Source organism: Asterias rubens, chromosome 8 (assembly GCF_902459465.1).
Source record: "Asterias rubens chromosome 8, eAstRub1.3, whole genome shotgun sequence".
NCBI classification, from domain to species: Eukaryota; Metazoa; Echinodermata; class Asteroidea; order Forcipulatida; family Asteriidae; genus Asterias; species Asterias rubens.
The window spans coordinates 13,451,985-13,478,076 of NC_047069.1; the positions used below are offsets into that span (position 1 = coordinate 13,451,985).

General features: G+C 38.8%; 1 protein-coding gene across 1 annotated transcript in view; it reads left to right on the plus strand.

Annotated features, from left to right (window-relative positions):
- The window catches only part of LOC117293765 (tyrosine-protein kinase Tec-like), a 34,756-nt gene extending 9,493 nt beyond the window's left edge, over positions 1-25,263 (plus strand). Inside the window, exons 4-19 of the mRNA XM_033776200.1 lie at positions 4,576-4,632; positions 4,781-4,819; positions 5,237-5,318; positions 7,373-7,536; positions 9,153-9,359; positions 14,735-14,871; positions 15,932-16,003; positions 16,856-16,990; positions 18,203-18,333; positions 18,779-19,019; positions 19,413-19,495; positions 20,891-21,021; positions 22,159-22,223; positions 23,134-23,249; positions 23,780-23,940; positions 24,906-25,263. Coding sequence (XP_033632091.1) covers positions 4,576-4,632; positions 4,781-4,819; positions 5,237-5,318; positions 7,373-7,536; positions 9,153-9,359; positions 14,735-14,871; positions 15,932-16,003; positions 16,856-16,990; positions 18,203-18,333; positions 18,779-19,019; positions 19,413-19,495; positions 20,891-21,021; positions 22,159-22,223; positions 23,134-23,249; positions 23,780-23,940; positions 24,906-24,992 — 1,908 coding nt within the window. The 3' untranslated portion in view covers positions 24,993-25,263. The remainder of the gene's footprint in view (positions 1-4,575; positions 4,633-4,780; positions 4,820-5,236; positions 5,319-7,372; positions 7,537-9,152; positions 9,360-14,734; positions 14,872-15,931; positions 16,004-16,855; positions 16,991-18,202; positions 18,334-18,778; positions 19,020-19,412; positions 19,496-20,890; positions 21,022-22,158; positions 22,224-23,133; positions 23,250-23,779; positions 23,941-24,905) is intronic.
- Positions 25,264-26,092: the final 829 nt, after the last annotated feature.

The following is a 26,092-nucleotide window of genomic DNA, read 5'->3' on the forward strand; positions in this document are numbered from 1 at the left end:
AATGTATGCATGTTTGCTTTCAAAAACATATTTTATCCCCTGGCTTTTGTTGAACTGAGCCAGAGGTGGTATAAGTTCAAGTTGAAGGTCAAAGTCAAATTCACCCAGTCTGCAAACTGACAAGTAGAATGCAACACTGCAGGGTTCTACCCAGGATTTTTAAAACCTGGAGAGCATTCAGTTTGGGGATGTTTAGCGTCCAAGCATACTGAATATAAATGAGGTTATCGGAATGTTTGTTTTACTTGGCCAGTGCTTATAAAACTTTATTCTAAATAATTATTTTTATTGTGTGAATTTTATCTAAAGTTGAAAATAATAAATAGTAATAACAAAAATTAAGAATATTTATAAGGCGCCAAAATGCACCAAATAAGGTACTCAAGGCGCACAAGAGGGGAAACCACACACAGCAAAGGAAAATAAGACATAGAAAAGTTACATTAGCGACATTAAATGTGATTTTTAACTTAAAGACCATGGACACTATTGGTACATGTAATTGTCAAAGATCAGTCTTCTCACTTGGTGTATCTCGAAATATGCATAAAATAACCAACCTGTGAAAGTTTGAGCTCAATTGGTAGTCGAAGTTGCGAGATAATAATGAAAGAAAAAACTCCCTTGTCACACGAAGTTGTGCTTTCAGATGCTTGATTTCGAGACCTCAAATTCTAAAGCTGAGGTCTTGAAATCAAGAACATGGAAAATTACTTCTTTCTCGAAAACTACATTACTTCAGAGGGAGCCGTTTCTCACAATGTTTTATACTATCAACCTCTCCCCATTACTCGTTACAATTTAAAACCTTATAAATAGTAATAAACAATAAACACATTTAAATTGGGCTTCATCTGAAGTGCTTATCTAGTACCACAGTTGGGAGATTGTGCCAAAGATTGGTGTGGTAATATTGGTAAACAATAAGCAAGGTTGTCACTGAGAATGGCCGTGTCGTGTTTGCATGGGCAGGGAAAGCATTGGATGTCATAACATGTAGTTTGTGTCATTTCCAATATTCCAGGGTTTTTGTACAATATGTACACATGAACACACTGTTGGTGCGAAAATGAAAACACCATCATTTTGTTTTTGTTTAAATGAACACCACACCTGAAAATGAAACTGCAAAAGAATTTTACCAAGCACAGGTAAGACTAAATGGGGAATAAGCTTGGGTGATATCACGATATTATCGAATATCGCGATATTAATTTGGAAACGATTTCGATATCGGATGGATTTGGTTTTAATCGCAATATCGATATATCGCATTATATCGCGATAATCTCGATATATCGCGATGTCGATTTAATATCGCGATGTATTTGCTAGCTGAGACATCTTGCAGCCCATAGGTTTGGAGTAAAACCAGAAGAATAGGTCACTAGAACACCTCTCTTATGCTACGACGGTCTCTTCTACAACTTTTCACTTGGAGTTTGAAGACTGATGATGTCAAATTTAATTAATCGCGATTATATGGAATATCGCGATATATTGTCTGCGATATATCGTGAATAAAGTAAATCGATATCGCCCAAGCTTAATGGGGAATTTTAAAAACAATAGCCACTAAATCTAAGGGCTTGTTGCTAAGCAATTTTTTTTTAACTTAAAAACGCTGCAGACCAGAAAGTTGCTTAGAAGTACTACTGTTTTGTTAATATCTGTGGAGGTTTTCAGAATGGGATTGCTAAATAATCAACATACACACAGTGTTTGGTTACCCCCCTACTTGTGCTGACACCTGTATGCTACAACACCCCTGCATTATGTTTCGACACCAGTGTGTGTATCCCTAATTGTAAGCCTAATCATATTAGCTTACATAGATCATGAAGGATCATTGAAACATACAGGGTTGTTGTTGTTGTCAGAACACGATATGGGTGTCAGTGTCAAAGCATAGAGTGGTCAAAGCGAAGATTCTGAGCAGTCACGCAATGTTTTCTCAATTTCAACAGTATTGCAGGCTTGGTATGTGAAGTTAATGTAAGGGCAAGGACATACATATCATGTATTTCAGTGTGTACACTACATGTGTAGCAGTCATACTCATACACTACCATGGAGGTACACATACACACCATTAATCCATGGTGGAATTTGTTTCTTCCATACATACACATGTACAACCTTGGACAATTGTTTCGAACTTTACATTGAAAAATTTGTACAATCTGGTTACATCTGGTTTTGAAGTGAAAACAATGAACAATTCTTTTGTTTTACTTGGGGTTTTGTGCCTATTATTTGGTTTTTGTCAACACAATGCTGACTTACATACAGGCTTAATTATCAAGAAAGATACATTCATAAATATCTCAGACAGTTTCGCTATTCCTATTGGTGGAGAGCGCGTCACGTGGGTGTGTATAAACCTTTGTTTATGACCGGTAAAAGGTGTTAATTCATGGGCGTGACACGCGACCTTGCACCTGTTTTTATAAGACAGTTTCTTCATTCCTATTGGTCGGGAGCAACGGCTGAAACAGTTGTGCCACATCGACGTGCACAGCATTCCCTTATAATAATAATAATAATTTGGGGGGCTAATCGTCCTTACTCGCAGCTAAGAGCTGAATTGCGAAGGACGCGGCTACAACGTGTTCGAGAAGCAGGCATGCAAGGGCGCATTCAGCTGCCAGCCACATCAACCCATTATGACCACGGAGCACAGCCAAGATCGAAAGTGTTTGATTTTTTCCTGAGGGAGGAAAACCGGATTGTCTGGAAAACCCTCGTGGCACAGCAGAGAACCAACGCACAACTCAACTCACATATGGCCCCGACCGGGAATCGAACCGGGGTCACCTTGGTGAGAGGCGAGCGCTTTACGCACAAGCCAACCGTGCCACCCTAAAATAAGGAGTTGTTTACGCGAGGGCGGCGGAGGGCTTTACCATTTCATAGCTGGAGGGGTGTTGTGTTGAAAGAAATCATTGAACAATTATTATTTTTGCATTTATTTTACTTTTTGACCAAAAAGTGTTAATGTTTTTGACCAAATAGGTATTTATGAGTGGGAATCGGTTTTCAACTGGTGGCTTATACCCGCCGAGGCCTGGTTCTTAATATGTTACCTCGACTTCAACTCGGTAAAATTATCAAGAACCAGGCCTCATTGGGATTAAACCACTAGTTGAAAACCTCTTCACCACACATTGATTCCCTTAGTAAAAGTCACCTTTGAAAGTTTTAGTGAAATGGGCAAACAGTGGCTAGTTATTGAGAAAACGTCAAACAAACTAGCATGGCATTTCAACAAGAACACTGAATTCTTCCATGTTGAGTGAGATAACAGCGAGTTCCATATGGAAAGGTTTGCGGTAACACCATGTAAGGCCGTGTTTGAATTGCCGAATTTGGCTACAGCTACGGCTAGATCAGCACGTCTGTCAGTGTTGAAGAAAAGCAGACGGGTGCGGCCTAGCCGTAGCTGTAGCCGTAGTTGCCAATTCGGACACGGGCTTATGACTATCTCTAATGAGTTGGGGATGGTTCTGAAAAGAACTGTTGGTTTCAACTCGACGTTTCGATCAGTTTGCTCTGATCGTCTCTCCAGAAGCGGTCAGAGCATGCTGATCGAAACGTCGAGTTGAAACGGTTCTTTTTAGAACTACCCCAACTCATTAGAGATAGTCATTACATGGTGTAACCGCAACCTCATTCTGTATCGTATTTCCACCATGCAAAATTTCAAATCCTACTGCATCTCTGCCAGCATTCATTTTAACGGATACCACAAAAATTTCACATAACCTTCTGCTGGCGATTGAGGGAGATTCACACTTTCTTTGAATTTTATACTTTCTTTTCAGGGTCATTACCAAAATGAAGCGGTGTTGAGTGGGGGGGGGGGTCTTCAAATGTTTTTTTCCTCTTCTCGTCATTGACAGTGTCTCCGATAGATAATTCTCAGGAGGATTGGCACTGTGAACTTGTAACCAGTGAGCTTTCACCAGATTGAAACTAGTGAAACTAAACCATTGGTTTTTTTTTATACAATTTCCAATCCTTTTACTCTGTATAATTAGACTCTTTCCTTGTATTACATGTACATGACAAATATAAGCAAGGTCACGTGTTTTGTGTGTATTTTCATAGGATTTTACTATGGAGGAAGGAAACACTTTTTTTCACCATGCATACATAACTCGGGCGAAAAGCCGAATCACACTGCAGTGAAAATGAAAACGATAACTTCGGAAAAACATCCTTTGACTTGTTGTTCAAAATGTTTTGCTGCTGAAACAGAATTTTGTTTAAAACAAGACAATCTGAGTCAAAATGAGATAAAGAAAGTTAAAAAATATGAAGACACAGTTAAAAAAACAAACATTTTATTTGGACACGCACTATTGATAGGAGTCTACTGTTTGGTTTGGGTGTTTACTGACAAATTTACCCAAACCTAGTGTTGTAGTATCGGTCCGCCATATTTCAAAATGGCGTACATGTATGTACTGGGCACCTTTTAAAAACAGTGTTTCAATTAAAGGCTTCCCAGGTTACAACGTAAACATAAGAAGTACAATGTACAATAATGAATGCTTTTGGTTTTGTTTTCAGAAAAGAGGTAAAGAAAAGAGCAGGATTAATCTGTCTGAAGTGAAAATTGTAGAAGAGGTTGCTTTCAACGCTTCAAGGCTTCCCAGGTTACAACGTAAACATAAGAAGTACAATGTACAATAATGAATGCTTTTGGTTTTGTTTTCAGAAAAGAGGTAAAGAAAAGAGCAGGATTAATCTGTCTGAAGTGAAAATTGTAGAAGAGGTTGATTTCAACGCTTTGGAGAAACAGTTTGGTATTCAGGTAAGATGGGTACCATGCAAGATAAGATATTTGTACACATGCTACATGTATCCTGGCCATGTCTAGGTCAAGCATGTTTAAAGCACCAGACTCAAGTTTTGACACAGGTTTTTCACAGGTTTGTTATTTTGTGCATATGTTGAGATACACCAAGTGAGAAGACTGTTCTTTGACAACTACCAAAGGTGTCCAGTGTCTTTAAGATGTAAAAACATTCATGTCAAGCAGAACTCATGGCTCCATGGATGGAGAAGAATTTTTTTTTATTATTTTTAGAATCCATCGTGTTACGCCTTTAATAGTCCAACTTTTCCATAAGGGTAGAGACATAACTTATTAGCGTATTTTGACAAAACTTGCTTACAATTTTGTATTTTTTAGTCATTCATGGTATGTTAATGTGTTGCTCCCCTGTAGATCTCATACGAAGATTACACGCTGTACTTCTTTGCCTCCTCAAAAAAAGAGCAGAAGGAGTGGTTAAGTGATCTACAAATAGGTAGGAATGGTCTACTGTAGACTCATTGCCAGGGGTTTCCTCTAACTGTTGTTTTCACTCGCCAGCTGGAGGAGTCAACCAATATTTTGGGTTGCAGGCATGTTTTTTTCATTATAACACCCCTTACAAGTATTCTGCCTGCTCATTGGTTGCGAGCGCGTCACATGACATGTCATAGTTTTGCTAGACGACGGCCGTGTAATAGTGCGTCGGTTTGCCGTGCGCTAGTCCGAAGACTAGCACACGGCGTGCAGTACCCAGACGTCCTTTGCGTATACGAGGATGATAAATTAATAGTCTGTAACCATTTCGGATTGCACGACACTACAACATGCAGCACAGTAACAGTTTTTACAGTCTGTATTCGCGTCGTCCGTTGATTGTAGCATTCAGGTCTGTAACAGGTCTGTACAGTATTTAGAAATGTTTGGGTTGTTATAAAATAAATATTGACTGCTTTTACTCGTGCAATGGTTAGAACTATGACTCCCTCGGTGATCCCCGTAGCGTTCTATTTTCCCCTCGGTTTCGCCTCGGGAAAATAGAATGCTCCGGGGATCACCTCGGGAGTCATAGTTTTAACCATAGCACTCGAAGCAGTCAATATTTGTATACTAGCCAACATGTACATGTAATAAAGCACACAATGTATTGTGACAAGGAACAAATATTTACTCGCCCGGCGCACAAGTAAACAAATCCCTCTTGAAGAGAGAATGTCTCGCGTGGTGCTGGTTTTTGGGGACCATTAATGTTCAAACCCTGATTACACTTGCATCACATGCTGCGACTGTCCGCGGCCTGCCAATTTGGAAATAAAAAATGTTTGCGCAGATATTGTGCACCTCTTAAAGGGAGCATTTCAGAAGTCAGGCATTTTCTAGATGCAATAGAATGTTTCCTTGGGCACCTGTTTGCACTCAATTGGACCGCCAGAATATTGCACTAGACCGCATCATTTTGCCAATGAGTGGGAGCAATCCTACACTATTGATTATCAGCATTAGTGTTTTGAACGTTCCAATAGAATGTTCCGGTAGTCCAACCGAATGGTCCTTGTGCATGTGTTGGACAATTAATCCAACTGGCCAATAAGAACGTTCTTACCATTCTGACTATTGACCCCTTGCACGCGCGTCACACGCGGCGACTGATGCCACGCTCACCATGTTGGTGGGCAGTTAGGTTTACGTGTATTAACGCCGCGTCGCCTAAAATGCACACTTCACTGCATAATGCACAGCATAGACTTATATATAAACGCACAGTGAAATTGCCCACCAGTATGGCGCATTCAATATTTTTCTGATGATGATGTCAGGTGAAATGGGTCAATAGAACTTTATCATGCTGCCTCCATCTTGGTCATGTTCCTCATATCAAATAACAATAATGTATGCTAATAATCATTTTGCAAATAGGAACCAGACTAGTTTGTTTTTTCAGCCTCGCTTTGGGTGCATTGATATCCATGAGGAAAATTAACAAGATGGCCGCACCATGATAAAGGTCTATTGAGACGATTCCTTGTGCGCGTGTCGCCTAAATTGCAACAAACCTACAGTTCAGGTGTTGATATTTTCAGCAACTTTTTTAAATGTTTCATCAGTGATTCAAAGCTGATGTTGCTTGTATCACAGGGCAAGGCATTTTGTACTCAGTTAAAGGCACTTTTATAAAGGTTAATCTGAGGTTTCTAAGGCCGTGTCCGAAACGGCGACTTCGGCTACAGCTACGGCTAGATGGCGTGCGTCTTCCTATTCTTCAACACTGGTAGACGCGCTGATCTAGACGTAGCTGTAGCCGAAGTCGTCGTTTCGGACAGGGGCCTTATACTTCAACCTTGAGAAAGTCAAGTTCATAGAGACAAAAGTGTAAGAGGCTGAGATACATGTACATGTAGGTCATGTTGATATTCAGCGATTCACATCCATACATGAGGGAGTGTTGGCTCTGAAAAGAGCCAGTTTGGTGTTGACGTTTAGGACAGTATACTCTGCTCGTCTTCAGGAGAAAAGTATGTTCGTTGATGCAAAGTACTTTTCCATTTGCAGCATGTAAAAATAATGTCTCTCTATTGAACAAATTCCACATCGGTGCCTACAACTCTAAGGCATGGACGTGCTGTGATCAGAAACATGTTGGGGCACCAGGCTGCAAGGACACATACAAACACAAGATCACACATTCTGCTCCAGTACCGCCGTCTCCAAGAATGGTAAGTACAGATTCAAACCTGTCCATTTGTTAGCCTTTAAAGACACTGGACACTATTGGTTATTGTCAAAGACCAGTCTTCTCACTTGGTGTATCTTAACAAATGCATAAAATTACAAACCTGTTAAAATTTAAGCTCAATTAGTCGTTGAAGTTGCGAGATAATACTGAAAGAAGAAAAAAAACCTTGACACACGACAGTTGTGTGCTTTCAGATGTTTGATTTTGAGACCTCAAAATCTAATTTTGAGGTCTCGAAATCAAATTCGTGGAAAATTACTTCTTTCTCAAAAACTACGTCACTTCAGAGGGAGCCGTTTCTCACAATGTATTATACTATCAACCTCTCCCCCATATTACATGTGACCAAGTAAGGTTTTATGCTAATAATTATTTTGAGTAATTACCAATAGTGTCCACTGCCTTTAATACAGTATACAATAAAACATGTAAATTTCATTTCAAAGGGTCACGTTTTGGGGATATCACCAACAAATCTGGAGCGAATACGTCCACGCCGAATGATTAACCCCTAGTAGGAATACACAATCTGAGAGGTGTTACTGACAGTAATGCTTCTTTTGGGGTATAACATTTGGGGGTATAAAGACTTATCTTTTTCCATGAACCCGCATTATGAAGTGAAATATTTCGCAAAAAGCTTTAAAAACCTTTCATAGCTGCTGGTTAAATGTAGGTCTCTTACCAAAAGTGTTTATTGCCTTTAATTTTAAAAGTGATTACCAAACAAAAGCCCGGTTCATCTTCCCTGTTCATACTTCCATTCGAATGCGCTACAAATGTTGATGTCACAAATTCGTAACGAATAACTCACAGCAGTTGAGTTGTGCTCAACTCTCTTGGGAATATTGCAGCGAAAACAGTCTAGTTCCCGACAGATTTGCATCGCATTCGCAGGAAGTATGAACAGGGATTTACACCTTCGCTTCAATGCCATGATACTGTTTACTGATGTTGCTGGGACACCGTTTAGCTTTGCGTATGCATCATGCGCAGGTTTTAACGTGCCTCATCACTGACACTTTTTGAAAAGATGCGTAAAATGACTTACACTGGACAAAATGTGCAAATTAGTCTCTAATGCATGTAAGAGTTCCCTGCCTCCTTTGTTAACGGTAAGCACATCCATGAAGGTTGACCCTGGTAAAGATCCTTTGAATATTGAATATATTTATTTGTAAAGCATCAAAATACCTCACAGAAAACTTCATCCTCTACAATACTGGTCATTCTGAGGACCGTCGAAGGCTTCGCTCTGCTTCTGACGTCACACGCTTGGTTGTTCCTCGCTCCTACAAAAAGGCTGGAGACAATCTATTCTTCAATGCAGCTCCTAAGCTCTGGAACCAACTGCCCTGTGACGTCAGAGAAGCAGTGTCTAGTTCGGTCTTCAAGCGGTCTCTCAAAACGTTTTTGTTGTGTTTCCCACTGAGTGCAACTAGTAGTTTTTCTTTTGCTATGTTTTCTTCTTATGTTATTTTGTTTTTTTCTTGTGAGGTGCTGTGTTCATTGTAGAGTGCCATAGAAATTTTTCCTAATGTTATTATTATTGTTATTATTATTATTATTATTATTATTACTACATCTTTAATTCAGCCAACCAACGGAACAGGTAGTCTTCCTCCGCACAGGCAAACTACTCCATCTAATAACGGTCCTCTGGTGCCAAACAGAATAAGGGGTTACCACACCGCCCCGGGTTCAGGCAAGATGAGCCTCCAACAGGACCATCATCATAACTCCTCTGGCGAGCGGAAGGTGATCCCACTGCCAAAACTTCCCAAACTACCCGAGGTAGTCAAGGTAATTAATATTGTTATTATTTGTTCGACCAAAACAACACAAAATGTACAAAAATATACATGTAATAAAAATAACATGAAAGCAAACACAAGAAATACACCTAAAAACATCTTAAAAGTGCCAATACAACATTAATACAACTAACCGAGTACGTACCGAATGTAATAGATTAAAAATGTTCATCGGAGACAAAGAATATTAATTTTGGTTTTACCCAAATGATACTGCTCCGGAATTTCAAAGGTCTTGGGTATACAGTGCTAACATACATTGGTGTATATGGGTAAAACCCAAAATAAGTATTCAAGGTAATTAAAATGATTTCAGATTCGTACCAGACTCAAGCTATGGACCCAGTTTCATAAAGCTGTTTAGCAAAAAATACTGCTTAGAAAATATCTTAATTTTGCAAACAATTAAGCGGGGCACCAGTCGCAAGAATGTAAACTTCACAGAATGATGGCTGGTAACCAGTTTCCGCTATGCGTAAGCAAGGGTTTTTGTGATTAGCATGTGCTTACTACAGGCTTAATGGCATTGAGCCCTGGTGTTTCTGATCAGTGTGGGTTCGATTCGGGTATGGACATTTGTGTCCTTTTAAGCAAGACACTTAACCATTACTGCTCCATCACTCGGATTGGACGTAAAGCTGTAGGTCCCATGTGTTGTCTGAACTGCGTAGAAGAAACCAGTTACACAATGCTAGTGTGCTGCAGCACCATGTAAACCCTTACTATTAAGATGGTTTTTTTTAGATGCAAATACACATGTAGTATAGTTCACCAAGACAGTTTACTTGTTTTTTTCACTGGCTATCTGAAAACGAAAGTTAACAAGACAATTGACTTTAAATGGAACTCTGTCATGATGCACATGTTCAAGCACGTTCAAACAGCCTTTTTTCTACAATTTGTTTCCATAATTTCCGTGTTCAGAGGAAGTGTACATGATGTACAACACTAAGGTAAAGGAAACACACCAGTCAACATCCTGGGGTTTTAGTTTACTTTGACCGAAGAGACACAAACAAAACTAGACATAGTGTTTTTTGTTAATTACAAAAACACGGTGTTCGGTTGGATGTTACGTGATGACGTAGTTCAAAAACATTGAACCATAAAGATGTTTTTTATACAATGTGTCGTTATTTTATAGTTAAACTTGTATCACACTTTTGAACGCCTTGTTTCTTCACAAATGCAATATGTTTGTGTGAGATTGGCATCAGTCTTTTTGTTTGCAACTTATGAAAGCCCTTTAAAAATCTAGCTCACCCCTGCACTTGATGCTGTACACAGATTTGATAATCAACAGCGCCCTCTTTGGTGGGCAAAAAGAGAGCGCTGTTGGGAATTCCCCCAAAAACTTTCGCGCCATATGATTTTTACACATTTTATTGTTATTCAATACCTGATGACGTCATTATGACGTAATTAGGCCTGTGTTGTCTTAAAAATACTAAGGTTCAACTATCTATTGAGTTTCAAGGTTCAAATCGATCTACATCTTGAGTTATGCCGTAGATAAGCTCAAAAGTTGTTTTTTTTTATGAAAAAAAAACGAAGGCGAACTTTGACCCAGGGGAACGACCCGGAAGTTAAGGTCGTACGATTTTAGCGTTAACTTTTCAAATGTTGTCCAAGTCTTTATCTATCCGATGCCCAAGTATGAACATCATAGCTTTTATATTCGTTGAGATACAGCAACAAGCAAATGGTAATTTTTTAACATTAAAAACCCTGTCATGACGTCATCAATGACGTCATCATTCTAAAAAAGTGGCGGTTTCATCAACTCACTGGTGCCTATGTACATTGTAAGTTTTAAGTTTATACAAGCTTAGCTTTTGTTTAAAAGCTCAAAAGTTGTTTTTTGATGAAAAAAAACGAATAAAAATAAACGAATGCGAACTTTGACCCAGGGCAACGACCCGGAAGTTAAGGTCGTACGATTTTTGCGTTTACTTTTCAAATGTTTCCCAAGTCTTAAACTATCTGATGCCTAAGTATGAACATCATAGCTGTTATAATCGTTGAGATACAGCAACAAGCAAATGATCATTTTCGAACATTAAAAACCCTGTCATGACGTCATCAATGACGTCATCATTCCAAAAAAGTGGCGGTTTTATCTAATCACTATTGCCTATGTACATAGTAAGTTTTAAGTTTGTACAAGCTTTACTTTTGTTTAAAAGCTCAAAAGTTGTTTTTTTATGAAAAAACACGAAGGCGAACTTTGACCCAGGGTAACGACCCGGAAATTAAGGTCGTACGATTTTGGCGTTAACTTTTCAAATGTTTTCCAAGTCTTTATCTATCCGATGGCCAAGTATGAACATCATAGCTTTTATATTCGTTGAGATACAGCAACAAGCAAATGGTCATTTTTGAACATTAAAATCCCTGTCATGACGTCATCAATGACGTCATCATTCCAAAAAAGTGGCGGTTTCATCAACTCACTGGTGCCTATGTACATAGTAAGTTTTAAGTTTATACAAGCTTAACTTTTGTTTTAAAGCTCAAAAGTTGTTTTTTGATGGAAAAATACGAAGGCGAACTTTGACCCAGGGTAACGATCGGAAGTTAAGGTCATACGATTTTGGCGTTAACTTTTCAAATGTTGTCCAAGTCTTTATCTATCTGATGCCCAAGTATGAACATCATAGCATTCATATTCGTTGAGATACAGCGAAAAGCAAATGTCGTTTTTCAACTTTAAAAACCTTGCCATGACGTCATCAATGACGTCATCATTCCCAAAAAGTGGCGGTTTCGTCTACTCACTATTGCCGATGTACATAGTAAGTTTTAAGTTTGTACAAGCTTTACTTTTGTTTAAAATTGCTGGAGAAGGTTCGGAGGGAAAGAAGAACGCGAGGAAAAAAAAAAAAAAAAAAACAGAACAATAACAATAGTTGTTCGGCTGTTGGCCGAACACCTAATTATGATATACTATTTATAAACCACAAGGGATACTGACTGGGTAAATTTTTAAATGATTTTTGGTTTGAACAAAGATTTGACTAGAGTGGGATTCAAACCAACGACCGCCAATATAGAGCTAGATAGCTCAGTTGGTAGAGCGCCGGTATATTAATCTGGAGATCAATGGTTCAAATCCCACTCTAGTCGATTCTTTGTTCAACCCCCCAAAACTATTTATACCTGTGAATGTTTAGGAAATGTTTCCGACGAACAAGCACCATCAAGGTTGTCAAAGAAGGGGCTCTGATTTTCAGAGGTCAAATTCAGTTTTGTGATGCACACATTTTTCCACTAGATAGAGTCCTCATGACAGTGGACAAATGATACAGGTGTCTAATTAAAATAGTGTTAAATGCCATTGTACTTGATACCCTTCCAGTGTGAAAATGGTTAACATTTATTGAGACATTTATAAACAAATATCAAACTACATCACATTTCAAACTATTATTGGTCTGTTAATTTTTTTTACAGAAATTGTTTTAGTTTATTTTCTATAATATTCCATCAAAACATTGTTGAATTTGACTCTTTGACCAAGGAAATTATCTGTGTGGAATGTACAGACCCAATGTTGACTGCCAATTAACTTTGTGTCACGTGTATTCAAAAATTAGGACAGGTTGAAGTAATTTACTTGGGACCAAAGTTGTCCCCAAAATGTTAAAATTCAGAACAGACTAGCTTTACAAGTTTTAAAAATCATGGTAAATGTGTAAAACACTGCATCGCCTATAACACATTATAAAAAATGGCACAACCAAATATTCAACATATTGAAGATGACTGTGGGTGAGTTGTTTCAATAGTTTAAACCATGTTGAACTTTGTCTTCCAAATGTTTAGTTCCCTGCAAAACCGGCTCTGTCTTTCCACAATTTCCGGAATACCAATGTTGTTGTTTTTTCTGACGCAGCACACATCCTTTCTTGAAACACAGGCAATTTTCTGGTATTGAGTTTTAAAATAGCTTTGGGATTGGTTTTTCTTTTGATTTTGATTTTGGTTATAAGGGAAAGGTGAAAATATACACATTAGTTATCATAATAGGAGACTCTTTGGTGTGCTAAATCTCATTCACATGTACATAGACCGTATTTATATTATGATGTCACCATTAAAAAACCTGCCCTACAACATGGCGTCTGTTAGCGTGGGCATGTGTGTGTGCGTAGATGTGCCATAGAAATCAAAGCGAAACGTTGCATTCTGAGTGCTTCATTGATGTATGCGTTTAGACGCGCGTATGGCCTGGCTTACAATATGAAAATTAAGGCGCAATCGGTCTTCGGAGTTGGGAGAAAATAATGGGAAAACCCACCTTTGTATCCGCACGGTTTGCCGTGTCATGACATGTGTTTAAAATAAATCCGCAATTCTCGCTATCGAGAATTGATATTGTTTTACTGTTTTTCTCAAAAAGCAAAGCATTTCATGGAATAATATTTGAAGTGAAGTCTTTCACCATTACCTTCTGTAAACCCTGTAAGTTATTTGTAAATCTGTGAACTTTTATTTTTGTTATGTACCGAAAGGGTCCAATGGCTTTAAGGCATGGGTAATATATATTCACAAAATGTTGAATAATGATGAGACTCGTGGCTGTAATTTCAGTTACAGTTTTATTGACAAAAGTGTTATCACATCCCAGGAAATCCACTGGAAAAGCAATCACTATTTTATCACTAGGTGAAAAAACACATGTTTTTTTTGTTATTCATACATACTTCCTTGTCCTTTGTTTTGCTTTGGAGTAATTTTATAACTTACAGATATGTAGCGCTGTGTTCCTGGTCTCCAGTCTGAGAACATTCACAATATTGCCCACACATGACTACTAATTGTTGATTTTTGTACTCTTGATGAAACAGAAATTCCATTTTGTTGCACAAAATTAAATAGTATGTCAACTTGGGAGACATTGGAAAATGTCAATTCTGGACATGACTTTCACTATGACTTTTTTCTGTGAATGGAAGTGTACAGTCCTGGACTTTAATGGCGGTTGGAAGGCTTTTTCAAACACACAATTTCAACCCTCTACCCTCGCAGGTACTCATTTATACCCCTGGGTGAAGAGAAACAATTACAGTGAAGTGTGTTGCTCAAGGAAACAAGTGTCATGACCAGGATTTGAACCCACGTCTCGATGACTAAAAACACCAGAACTTGACTATACAGTAATTCTGACAATTGCTTGGCCATGACACCCTACGTGTATGTTTGATGAGATTACCATTTCACATTTTGATTCACAGCTCATGAAAATATTAATGATCCCTTCTCATTTACTGAGATGGTTCATTGGTTCTTGAAACAGACAGAGAACGGAAGAAGAATTTTAAAGAGCCGATGCTTACTCTATCTGTTGTTATTTTGTTGCAGAAACCCAACTTGATTGTGATTGCTAAGTTTGATTATGACCCTATGGAGGAAATGGATATTCGGCTGATCAGAGGAGATGAGTACAATGTGATTGATAACTCAAGAGAATACTGGTGGAAAGCGAGCAATAAAAAAGGGTATGTTTATTATTCTGGCTAAAAGACTCTTGACACTATTGGTAATTGTCAAAGTCCAGTCTTCTCACTTGGTGTATCTCAACATATGCATAAAACAACAAACCTGTGCAAATTTGAGCTCAATTGGTCATCGAAGTTGCGAGATAGTAATGATATAAAAAACACCCTTGTCACACGAAGTTGTGTGCTTTCAGATGATTGATTTTGAGACCTCAAAATATAATTCTGAGGCCTCAAAATATAATTCTGAGGTCTCGAAAACTACGTTACTTCAGAGGGAGCCGTTTCTCAAAAGTTGTTATACCGTCAACAGCTTCCCATTACTCGTTACCAAGTAAGGTTTTATGCTAATAGTTACCAATAGTGTCCACTGCCTTTAAGCCCAGTTCGTATTTCCTGCGAATGTGAATGTGATATGAATCATGACGGTACAAATTTGCAAGGATTAATCCACATTAGTTGAAATGTGCTCAACAACTGCGAAAGATTCGCTGCCAAAACAGCCCTGTGAGGTCAACATTTGTATCGCATTCGCAGGAAGTATGAACCTGGCTTTACTCATACAAACATAGGATTGGCGGCCACAGAAGTGGCTGAAATAACCCTTTTTTTACAATAGTAAAGCATGAAGATCATACACAATATACTATTGGGTGTTTGGGTTGGCCAAGTGGGATCTTTCCTCGCCTTCCACCTATAGGATCCCTGTTTGATTCACGCTGGGACATTACGTGGATTTGGTTGTCAGTCCAAACCTGACTGCTTGTGTTTTCCCTGGACTAATTCTCTGAGGTTTTCCTCCCACACCTAAAACTGAAACTTCCTTCCTTGTCTACATTCTATTTGGTCACAAGTGTGACACCTGCAAAAAGGTATCAGTGAAGCTAACTTGGCAGTGGTTTGGGCTTAATGGATTTGTCTGTTAAAATATTTTAAAAGATTCTTGAAAACAAATTCTACAGATATATTCACACTGAATTGGTGAATATTCCTTGTGTTCTTATCACGATAAATGAACTATGTATTAAAAACCACTCATCTTTAAACTATTGTTTTGCAGTGAGGAGGGCTACATCCCGAGTAACTATGTTGAAGAGAAGAGCAAGTTTTCATCAGGCCTGGAAAAATATGAGTGAGTGCCACTTTTTTTGTTTGGGTTTGAATAAAAGAAAAATTTACTGAACCATTGACTTCTGGACTAACGTGCCGGTGCTCTACCAACTGAGCTTTTCTGCCGTATGTTGACGGTCTCCCTAATAGTCAATATCTTTGTTCGGGTTGCCAGTCAGAAGCCATATAACCATTAGCTGCTGTGTGGCCACCCCTGCCTTCAGAGGTTACTTTTATGAAGTCAGATGTAAAGTTTGTTTGGTTGATGAGACTCACCATCTCACATAAGTATTTGATCTTAAATTGTTCTGTATTTTCTTTAATTGCTTAATATTTTTAACCTCTGTGAAGCGCCTCTGGACCCTTTTAGGGTTGAAGGCAGTGGAGACTATTGGTAATTACTCAAAATAATTGTTAGCATAAAAAACTTACTTGTTAACGATCAATGGAAAGCTATTGATAGTATAAAACATTGTGAGAAACGGCTCCCTCTATAGAAACGCAGTTTTTCGAGAAAGAAGTAATTTTGCACTAAAATATTTGCATTTGATTTTGAGACCTCAAAATTAGATTTTGAGTGTCTGAAAGCACACAAGTTTGTGTTACAAGGGTGGTTTGGTTTCTTCCATATTATCTTGTGATTTTCACAGGTTTGTTATTTTGTGCGTATGTTGAGATACATCAAGTGAGAAGACTAGCCTTTGACAATTACCAAACGAGTTCAGTGCATTTAAATTGTTCTGTATTTTCTTTACTTGCTTAACATTTTTAACCTATGTGAAGTGCCTCGAGACCCTTTTGGGGTTGAGGGGGCTACTATACAGGCTGTTTTATTATTATTATGAAAGCATTGATTATACCCTCTCATTTCCAGATGGTTCACTGGTTCTTGGAACAGACAGAGAACGGAAGAAGAATTAAGAGCTGAGGGCAAGGACGGCTGCTTCATGGTCAGAAACTCCAGCACTAAAGGGTTGTACACTCTCTCTATTCTCACCAAAGGATCAGGGTGAGTACATCAAGAGATTTAGACTAACCACTTGTAAACCTGGAAGAGCAGTTAAGAGCACCAAATTCAAACTCTGGTGTTCCTGATCAGCAGAGTGTGGGTTCGAATCCCGCCACTGTGACACTTGTGTCCTTACGAGACACTTTACCAATGCTTCGTCCTTCCGATGGGACATAAAGCAGGTGGTCCCATGTGTTGTGTAACGCATGTAAAAGAACCCAGTGCACTTATTGAAAAGAGAAGGGGTTCGCCCCACTGTTCCTCGTCTGATTGGCAGCAAATTGTGCCACAGCACCTTGTAAAACATTACATGGTGCTAAGGATTAGGTGTAATAATTCCCACATCTTGCAGGAAATACTGTATGTTACAGCGCCAGGAGCGTCACTGAGTGATGGACATGTGCGCTATAATAAGAAACCACAATTAATATTATTATTAGTATTATTATTATTATTAATCATTGACCCTTCTGCAAACTTGCTACATGCTATCCTCATCTTTTCCTAATTCACAATGTGTGTAGCCAATTTGCCTTCATGATATAAAAAAAGGGAACCAGACTATTTTTGCTACTATACTTAAGCCTCAGTTCCAATGTATTTATTTGAACTGGATTAAAACACAAGACGACTGCACTGTGATAAGTTTCCACACTCTAAATATCTGTATTCGATTGACTCATCTTTTTCTTTTTTTTAAACTAAGAGAGGTTTGTGGTAACACCATGTGAGTATCTCTTTTTAGTAGTTTTGGTTCTGAAAAGAACTGGTGATTAACAACTTTTCAGAACCAACACTACTCAAAAACAGGCATGTGAGACTTCCTCTTATCAGCTGATTTCCTCTTTTGGAGTTTTGATTTTCCTCCTTTTTTCCTTAACTTTCTGTGTACAAATGTATGGGAATATTATCTTTTCCTATTTTTTGCTTGTCCGTTTTTTTCTTTTCCTCTTCTTTCATGGATAGTTACTCACACGCCTGTCAAAAAGGATATCCACATGTTGGGCCGTGTCCGAAATGGCGACCTCGGCTACAGCTACGGCTAGATCGCGCGCGTCTGCCTATTCTTCAACACTGGTAGAAGCGCTGATTTAGACGTAGCTGTAGCCGAAGTCGCCGTTTCGGACACGGCCTTGTTACCGCAAATCTCTTGTAGTTATACTTCCACCATGCAAAGTTTCAAATCCTACTGGTTCTTTTGTTTTGTTGTAGTCCCGTTCATGAAGACAACATCAGCCACTACCATATAAAGCAGAATGCTGACAACCAGAACTATGTCTCAGAGAAGCACTGTTTCCATTCCATACCAGACCTCATCAACTATCACCAACACAACGCTGGAGGTCAGTTATTTACCATCAGAGATTTTTGTCAGCCTCTGTAAAATACTCGTTAGCCTTAGAGAAAGAGTCTGCTTGGGACGAAACGTCATGCTACTAAATATTTATTTTTTCGTGTATAAAACTTCGGTGATGCTAAATTTGCACCATGGAGAAAGAATATTATTAGGTTTTAGTTGTACACCAAAGTGTGTGTAAAGCATTGTATACAATAGTACTGATACTTTCCCCGAGTCTGTGCGCCGCGCGTACAAATCTGTGCCTCTCGATTGTTTCATCACCGATTTCTTCTTAGATGACGGCTGGATGACGTCAATGCATAAGGTCTATATAAACCACAAGGGAAATTGACTGGGTAATAACATACCCAGTCAGGGAAACTGACTTACCCAGTCAGTTTCCCTTTTGGTTAATATTGATATAGTTTAAAATTGACTCTATTTTGTAGGTTTGATAACGAGACTGAGGAATCCACCAGGTCACATACCGCCAACGACGGCAGGTCTTGGTTCCAGAACGCTGGTGATTGACTGGAAAGAGCTACGAATCCATCGGGAGCTCGGGAGTGGACAGTTCGGTGTCGTCAAACTTGCCAAGATTAACAAACGCAACCAGTTTGTGGCCGTCAAAATCATGAGGGAGAATGCCATGTCGGAGGATGATTTCGTCGATGAGGCCAAAGTCATGACGTAAGAAAATAAACAAAAAGGCACAAAATAATTGTTTTCCAACTGAGTCACTGCTTATAGTAACTATATATATAAAAGCTAGGTGAAGTTTGCAGTTGCACCATGTGGAGATCTCTTGTGAGTAGTGTTGGTTCTGAAAAGGTTGGTTGAAAACTCAAAGAGCATACTGATCTAAACATTGAGTTTTCAACCACCAGTTCTTTGAAAAACGAACACTACTCAAAAGAGATTTACACATACATAGTGCTACCGCACTTTTCTGAAAAGAAACACCCCAACCCGTTTAGAGATAGTCATAACATGGTGTTACCGCAAACCTTTCCATAAGACTCTTTTTGAAGAGCAAAGCTGACCATCTGTTTTTTTTTCTTCTTTTTCTGCTTGATTACTCAGGCAATTCCAACATGAGAACTTGGTCCAACTGTACGGCGTGTGTAAGAAACCCATATGTATTATAACAGAGTATATGTCAAAAGGTAAGCTATTCTGAGTGTTTTGTGGTGATTATACAATGCGCTTATGTTGCGTAATAGACTGTGCAAGTCGTGCGCATATTCAAACTTCCGGGACCAATGTGGTCCCATCCATATGGAGCTTTACGTGGGGCAAGATTTTGTTTTGGCACTTATTTTAGTTTGATAGACTGTGCAAGTCGTGCGCATATTCAAACTTCCGGGACCACCTCATATGGAGCTTTACGTGGGCAACATTTTGTTTTAGCACTTATTTTAGTTTAACCTAGTTTATGACCATGAAAATTATACATGTACGTTGTTGTGAACGTAATACCAAGTGATAAGAAATATGAAAGTGAAATCAATACAACAATATTACAAAGAAAACCAGAGAATTATCCTTGAACCCAGCATTCGGTTTCTTTCAAAAAATTAAGAATCAGTGCCCAAAACTTATGGAAACTTAAAGACACTGGACACTATTGGTAATTGTCAAAGACAGTCTCCTCACTTGGTTTATCTCCACATATGCATAAAATAATGAACCTGTGAAAATTTGAGCTCAATTGGTTGCTAGAGAATAATGGAAGAAAAAGCACCCTTGTCACACAAAGTTGTGTGCATTCAGATTCGTGACCTCAAATTCTAAATCTGAGGTCTCGAAATCAAATACTTAAAAAATGACTTCTTTCTCGAAAACTACATCATTTCAGAGGGAGCCAATTCTCACACCAATTTATACTATCAACCTCTCCCCATTAATCGTTACCAAGCAAGGTTTTATGCTGATGATTATTTGAGTAATTACCAACAGTGTCCACCGTCTTTAATTGCCAGACACTATTGCCAGACACTAAAGACTTTCCTTGGCAGTCTATGGTGGTTGAGGCGTCAGCGTCCTCTATAAACTGCGCCACTTACTGGTACTGATATTATTAGGGCTTTGATCTACAAAAGGAGCTTCTAAATTGATTATGTCAGGGATATGGAACCAACTGCCCTGTGACGTCAGAGAAGCAGTGTCTAGTTCGTTCTTCAAGCGGTCTCTCAAAACGTTTTTGTTTTGTTTCCCACTGAGTGCAGCTAGTAGTTTTCTTTTGCTCAGTTTTCTACTTATATTTTTTTGTTTTTCTTGTAAGGCGCTGTGTTCATTGTAGAGCGCCATAGAAATGTTTACTATTATTATTAATATTATTATAAGCGTACTTGTCAATGACAATTCAAAAAAATTTTGTGTGATTATTTAACAAATAAAATCTAATTTTGTTGAGTATTTTACGATTTTAAGATTGATTTGTTTGAAGAAATTAATCAAAACGCTTTGTGAAATCAAGCGCAGGTCTCTACACCACTTTGTCAGTTTGGACTCACAGTTTTAATAATGTGTCAACGTTTCCTTCTTGTTTACTTCCTCAGGCTGTTTACTATTTCATTTGAGAAGGCACAAAGACTTACTACAAAAGCCGACCATGCTTCTTCACATGGCTGTACAGATATGCTCGGCTCTTCTCTACTTAGAAACCAAAAAGTTTATTCATAGAGATTTGGTAAGTGTTCTTGTATCTATTTGCATGTTGTGGCCGAGTAGTTAAAGACACTGGACACCTTTGGTAATTGTCAAAGACCAGTCTTCTCACTTGGTGTATCTCAATATGTGCACACAAGAACAAACCTGTGAAAATTTGAAATCAATTAGGCGGTGAAGTTGCGAGATAATAAATTAAAGAAGAAACACCCTTGTCACACGAAGTTGATTGTTGATGTTTGATTTCGGGACCTCAGAATCTAATTCTGAAGTCCCAAAATCAAATTCGTGGAAAATTACTTCTTTCTCGTAAACTATGCTACTTCAGAGGTAGCCGTTTCTCAAAATGTCTTTCACTATCAACAGCTCTCCATTGCTTGTTACCATATGCTAAAAATTATTTTGAGTGATTACCAATAGTGTCCACTGACACCGGACCCTTGTGCAAGATGCTTCTCCATAATTGTTTTGTCCTTCGGACGAGATATTAAGCTGTAGGTCCCGTGTACTAGGAATGGTAGTGCACTTTAGCGCCTTGTCGAAACCTCCCGTGTGTTCCTCCGTAGACAGGCCGCAGACTTGACAGCAAATACCACCGTTGCTAAGGACATGGATAGTTCGCCAAAGAACGTTCATGTGTGTTGAATTAGCTGACCCGTCGCTCCGCGGAGCCGCCGGAATATTCATGTTTATTGACATGTAAATGAGCCGTCCTGGCAGTGGACCTGCCTGGCTGCTACGGGTTCTTTTGTTATAAAAATATGCGGACTCCCGCAGAATGCACGCGAAATGGAATGGCTTGGAGGTTTTGACAAGGCGCCTTAAAAGGACCCAAAACACGTGGAAGAGGAGGGAGTTAACCCTGATGTTTCTGGTTCACATAGCAAGCACCCTTGTTTACATGTTTCCTCAGGCTTGCAAGCTACAGTGATTAAACTCACTTATGAGGCATACATGTACATGTACTAGGTTTCATTATTAGAAATATATAGTAATAATACTAATAATGACCACAACAAATCTCATTTGCAACATTTTGGATGTCAGTTTTCCATTGTGTCATTTTTGTGTACTTTGCAGAGCGTATTATTAATGTTGATTTGTCTTTCATGGTAAACTATTAAGAAGTAAACTTACTTCTTTGTCATTTGGCCCACAGGCTGCACGCAATTGCTTGGTTGGGGAACGAAATGTTGTGAAAGTCGCTGACTTTGGGCTGACAAGGTAAGCTGCTATTCAACTGTGAATATAGTTACAATAAACTGAACCCTCCTCTTCCCAAATACCCTCTCTCCAACTGGAGTGCAGACTGTTGAATTAGAGCCAATGTTTATGGGAGGTTTGGAAGGGGCCCTAGTAAGGTTTGGCTGGGATAGTTGGGTGTACATGGTAAGTAGCTGTAGCTGTGACCAGGGCCCAATTTCATAAAGCCTGTAAGCACACAAATTTGCTTAGCATGTATTTCTTCCTTGATAAGAACAGTATTACCAACCTTAATTTCCACATGATTTTCAGGATTTAGCAAACAACATTTGAATACCAGTATCAAGCAATACGCAACAAATATAAATTTGTTTGGTAATCCTGGTTTTGTCTAAGGAGAAATTTCATGCTAGGCAAATTTTTGTGCTTACAGGCTTTATGAAATTGGGCCCAGGGATATGATTTATCAGGACTTGTCCTGATTCCAGGATCTTCTCAAAATTCTCTTAGAATTTCCAGGAGAGAAGTAAAGCAGCCACCAAACTGATGCTTCGTCTAGAATGATGTGGGCCCAGCCATTTTCACTGACATCAACTCTTTTCCATGGGGATGGTTGCAACTAGTTAATACTAGAGATTACTACTTAATCTCAAAAGCATGTTGAGGTTTAAGGTTCATTTAAAACTGGCAATAATTTATACATGTTCCAAATATTACAGTTGAGCCAGGAGGAAATGAACACACTTTTATGATACTACACATACAAGCAAAGCTTATAAGCGTTAGTCCCAAACAGGTGCACCCATTGAGCCCAAACCAAACACCCATGTAACATTAATAACAACCTCTTGTTGATAAACTTCAGCCGGTTTTGTTACTGTCGGGTGAGTGTTGCTTTTCTTACTGTAGTCATTGCTTTTTTTTTTTACAGATATGTTCTTGACGATGAGTACACAAGTACAGGCACAAAGTTTCCCATCAAGTGGGCCCCACCGGAAGTCCTACATTACACTAAGTTTAGCAGCAAGTCTGATGTGTGGGCCTATGGTAAGTTTGCATCTGTTTCCAAATGGAATTGGACCACATTTCATGGATCTGCTTACCGTAAGCAAAAACAAAACAAAACAGAAGCAGGGAATTCCGTGCTTGTGTCTAAAGCAAATTATACATTATTAAAGGCATTGGACACTATTGGTAATAACTCAAAATAGTTATTAGCATAAAACCTTACTTGGTAGCGAGTAATGGGGAGAGGTTGATAGTATAAAACATTGTAGAAAACAGCTCCCTCTGAAGTAACGTAGTTTTCGAGAAAGAAGTAATTTTCCACAAATTTGATTTTGAGACCTCAGAATTAGATTTTGAGGTCTCGAAATCAAGCATCTGAAAGCACACAACTTCGTGTGTCAAGGTTGTTTTTTCTTAAATTAATATCTTGCATCTTCGACGACCAATTGAGCTCAAATTTTAACAGATTTTGTTATTTTTTGCATATGTTGAGATACACCAAGTGAGAAGACCAATAGTGTCCAGTATCTTTAAATTAACTGATTGTGACAACTGTCTTGTTTAAACAGGCATTTTATTATGGGAAATCTTCTCTGGGGGACAGACGCCATATCCCAAAATGAACAATGTGGAGGTAGTGGACCAGGTGACAAGAAAGCAGTACCGCATGGAACAGCCGCCATGTTGCCCAAGGGATATCTACTGTATCATGTACCGCTGCTGGCAAGAGGTAAGGCTTGGAGCAACCTACTTCCCAGGGGTGATCGATCTCGCCGCGCCATGTTTTCCCAGCATGCCTTGCTCAATCATAACCCCCTGGAGCATGTGATCAATCCTTTCTACGCGGGCATGCATGTCTTTTGTCTATAAAGAATGTCTTTTGTTGTTGTTTTTTTAAACGTGTTCGTGCCATAAAAAAAAGCGGGTGTGGTCAACATGCAAATTTCTTAAAACTACTCGCGCGTGCACTTTACGTCTAATGCATAACCAATTTCATGAGCCAATCAGCGTTGTTTCTCAGTACATCCCTTCCAGGGGTTAGTGACAAGAGGTATCGATACGGCGCGTTGCCAATGGTAGCGAGGCTGGAATTGGAGTTGTAAAAACTGGAGCTACCTTCCTTGTCTACTCTCTATGAGGTTCTTGGCTAGTACAGTGATTAAGTTTACTTCTCTGATAATCTTTGGCTTCACAAACAGAATAATTGAATAAATAAATGAATAAATATTGTTTGAGCATTGTACAGTTTTCTTGTCTTAATCTTTTCAATTTAAAGTTTAAGATATTTCAAGTTTTTATTTAGACTTACAGTGTTGCTCCTTCTTAGGCACGGAATTTTTATCTTTTGAAGGGCAAGGCAATTTTCTGTTTTCAAAAAGGAGTTCCATTTGAAGTGGCACCTAGACCAAAAACAAGGCCCAATTTCATAGTGCTGTTTAAGCCAAAAATGTTGTTTAACAATTGTGTGCAACGCAGAACTGAGCAGGATACCAGTCATAAGTTGTACATGTGACACGGTAGTTTGGCTGTTAGCCTTATTGTGGTAAGCATAATTTTGTGAAGCTTAGCTTCTTTTTGTGCTGAAGCAGCTCTATGAAATTGTGCTCAGGGCAACAAAAGGCCATAAAATTTCAGTCCTGACCTCCCTTTAAAAAAAAGTTTTAAAATGGTTTTCTTTCCTTTTTTTACACACAGAAACCTGAGCAAAGACCGTCCTTCGGTGACCTGATGTCAATGGTAACGCAGCTCCAGGACCAAGAGTCCACAAATTTCATTGAATGAAAGGTCACAACACGAATGAAAGGTCACAACACCTAGGCTATATTGGATGGTCAATATTTGCGTTAAGGTCATAGTTTATACATTAAGAGTCCATGCTGTGCTGTACAACGAATGCAGTAATCCCTGATGTGGCTAATTTGTTTTGGGGTTTGTTTTTTCTGCCAATGATCATCCCCATGAAGTTTATGACTAACACCATTAATTTAATGTATGACAAGCTAATGTAAATACATGTACAATTTGATGTAACAAAATCTAAATTATATATCATCAAAATTATGGTTATTATTATTAATATTATTATTATTATTATTTATTTATTTTTTATTTTTTTGTGGGGGGGGGGGAGGGGCATTGTGAATTAGGGAATCAATGTGTGGTGAAGAGGTTTTCAACTAGTGGTTTAATCCCAACGAGGCCTGGTTCTTGATAATTTTACTGAGACGAAGTCGAGGTAAATTATAAAGAACCAGGCCTCGGGGGGGGGTTTAAACCACTAGTTGATAACCGATTCAACACACTTTGATTCCCATTCATAAATACCTATAATTGTTAAATGATTTCTTTCAACACAACACACCCCTCCAGCTATGAAAGGGTAAAGCCCTCCGTCGCCCTCGGGTAAACAACTCCTTATAAGGGAATGCTGTGCGCGTCGCGCATATCGCGTGATGTGGCACAACTGTTTCAGCCGTTGCTGTTGACCAATAGGAATGAAGAAACTGTCTGTAAAGAACAGGTGGAAGGTCGCAGGTCACGCCCTTGAATTAATACTTTTTACCGGTCATAAACAAAGATTAATACACACCCACGTGACGTGCTCTCCACCAATAGGAGTAGCGAAACTGTCTGAGGTATTTATGAATAGTTGTTTATACCCATCTCTATAGGATTTGATGTGTGTTATATTTGTTTTTGTACATTGGCTGAGGTTGGCAGTCTGTCGGCAGGTTTTGACAGTTGTCACACCCTCCTCAGATTATCTAAAGGGGTGAACAGTTTTGTTTGACCATGTCTATCTATGCTCCCTCTAAAACAGATCACACATCCGTACTTCTAGATGTGTGATCTTGAAAGTGATGTTTGTTCTTTTGTTTTGT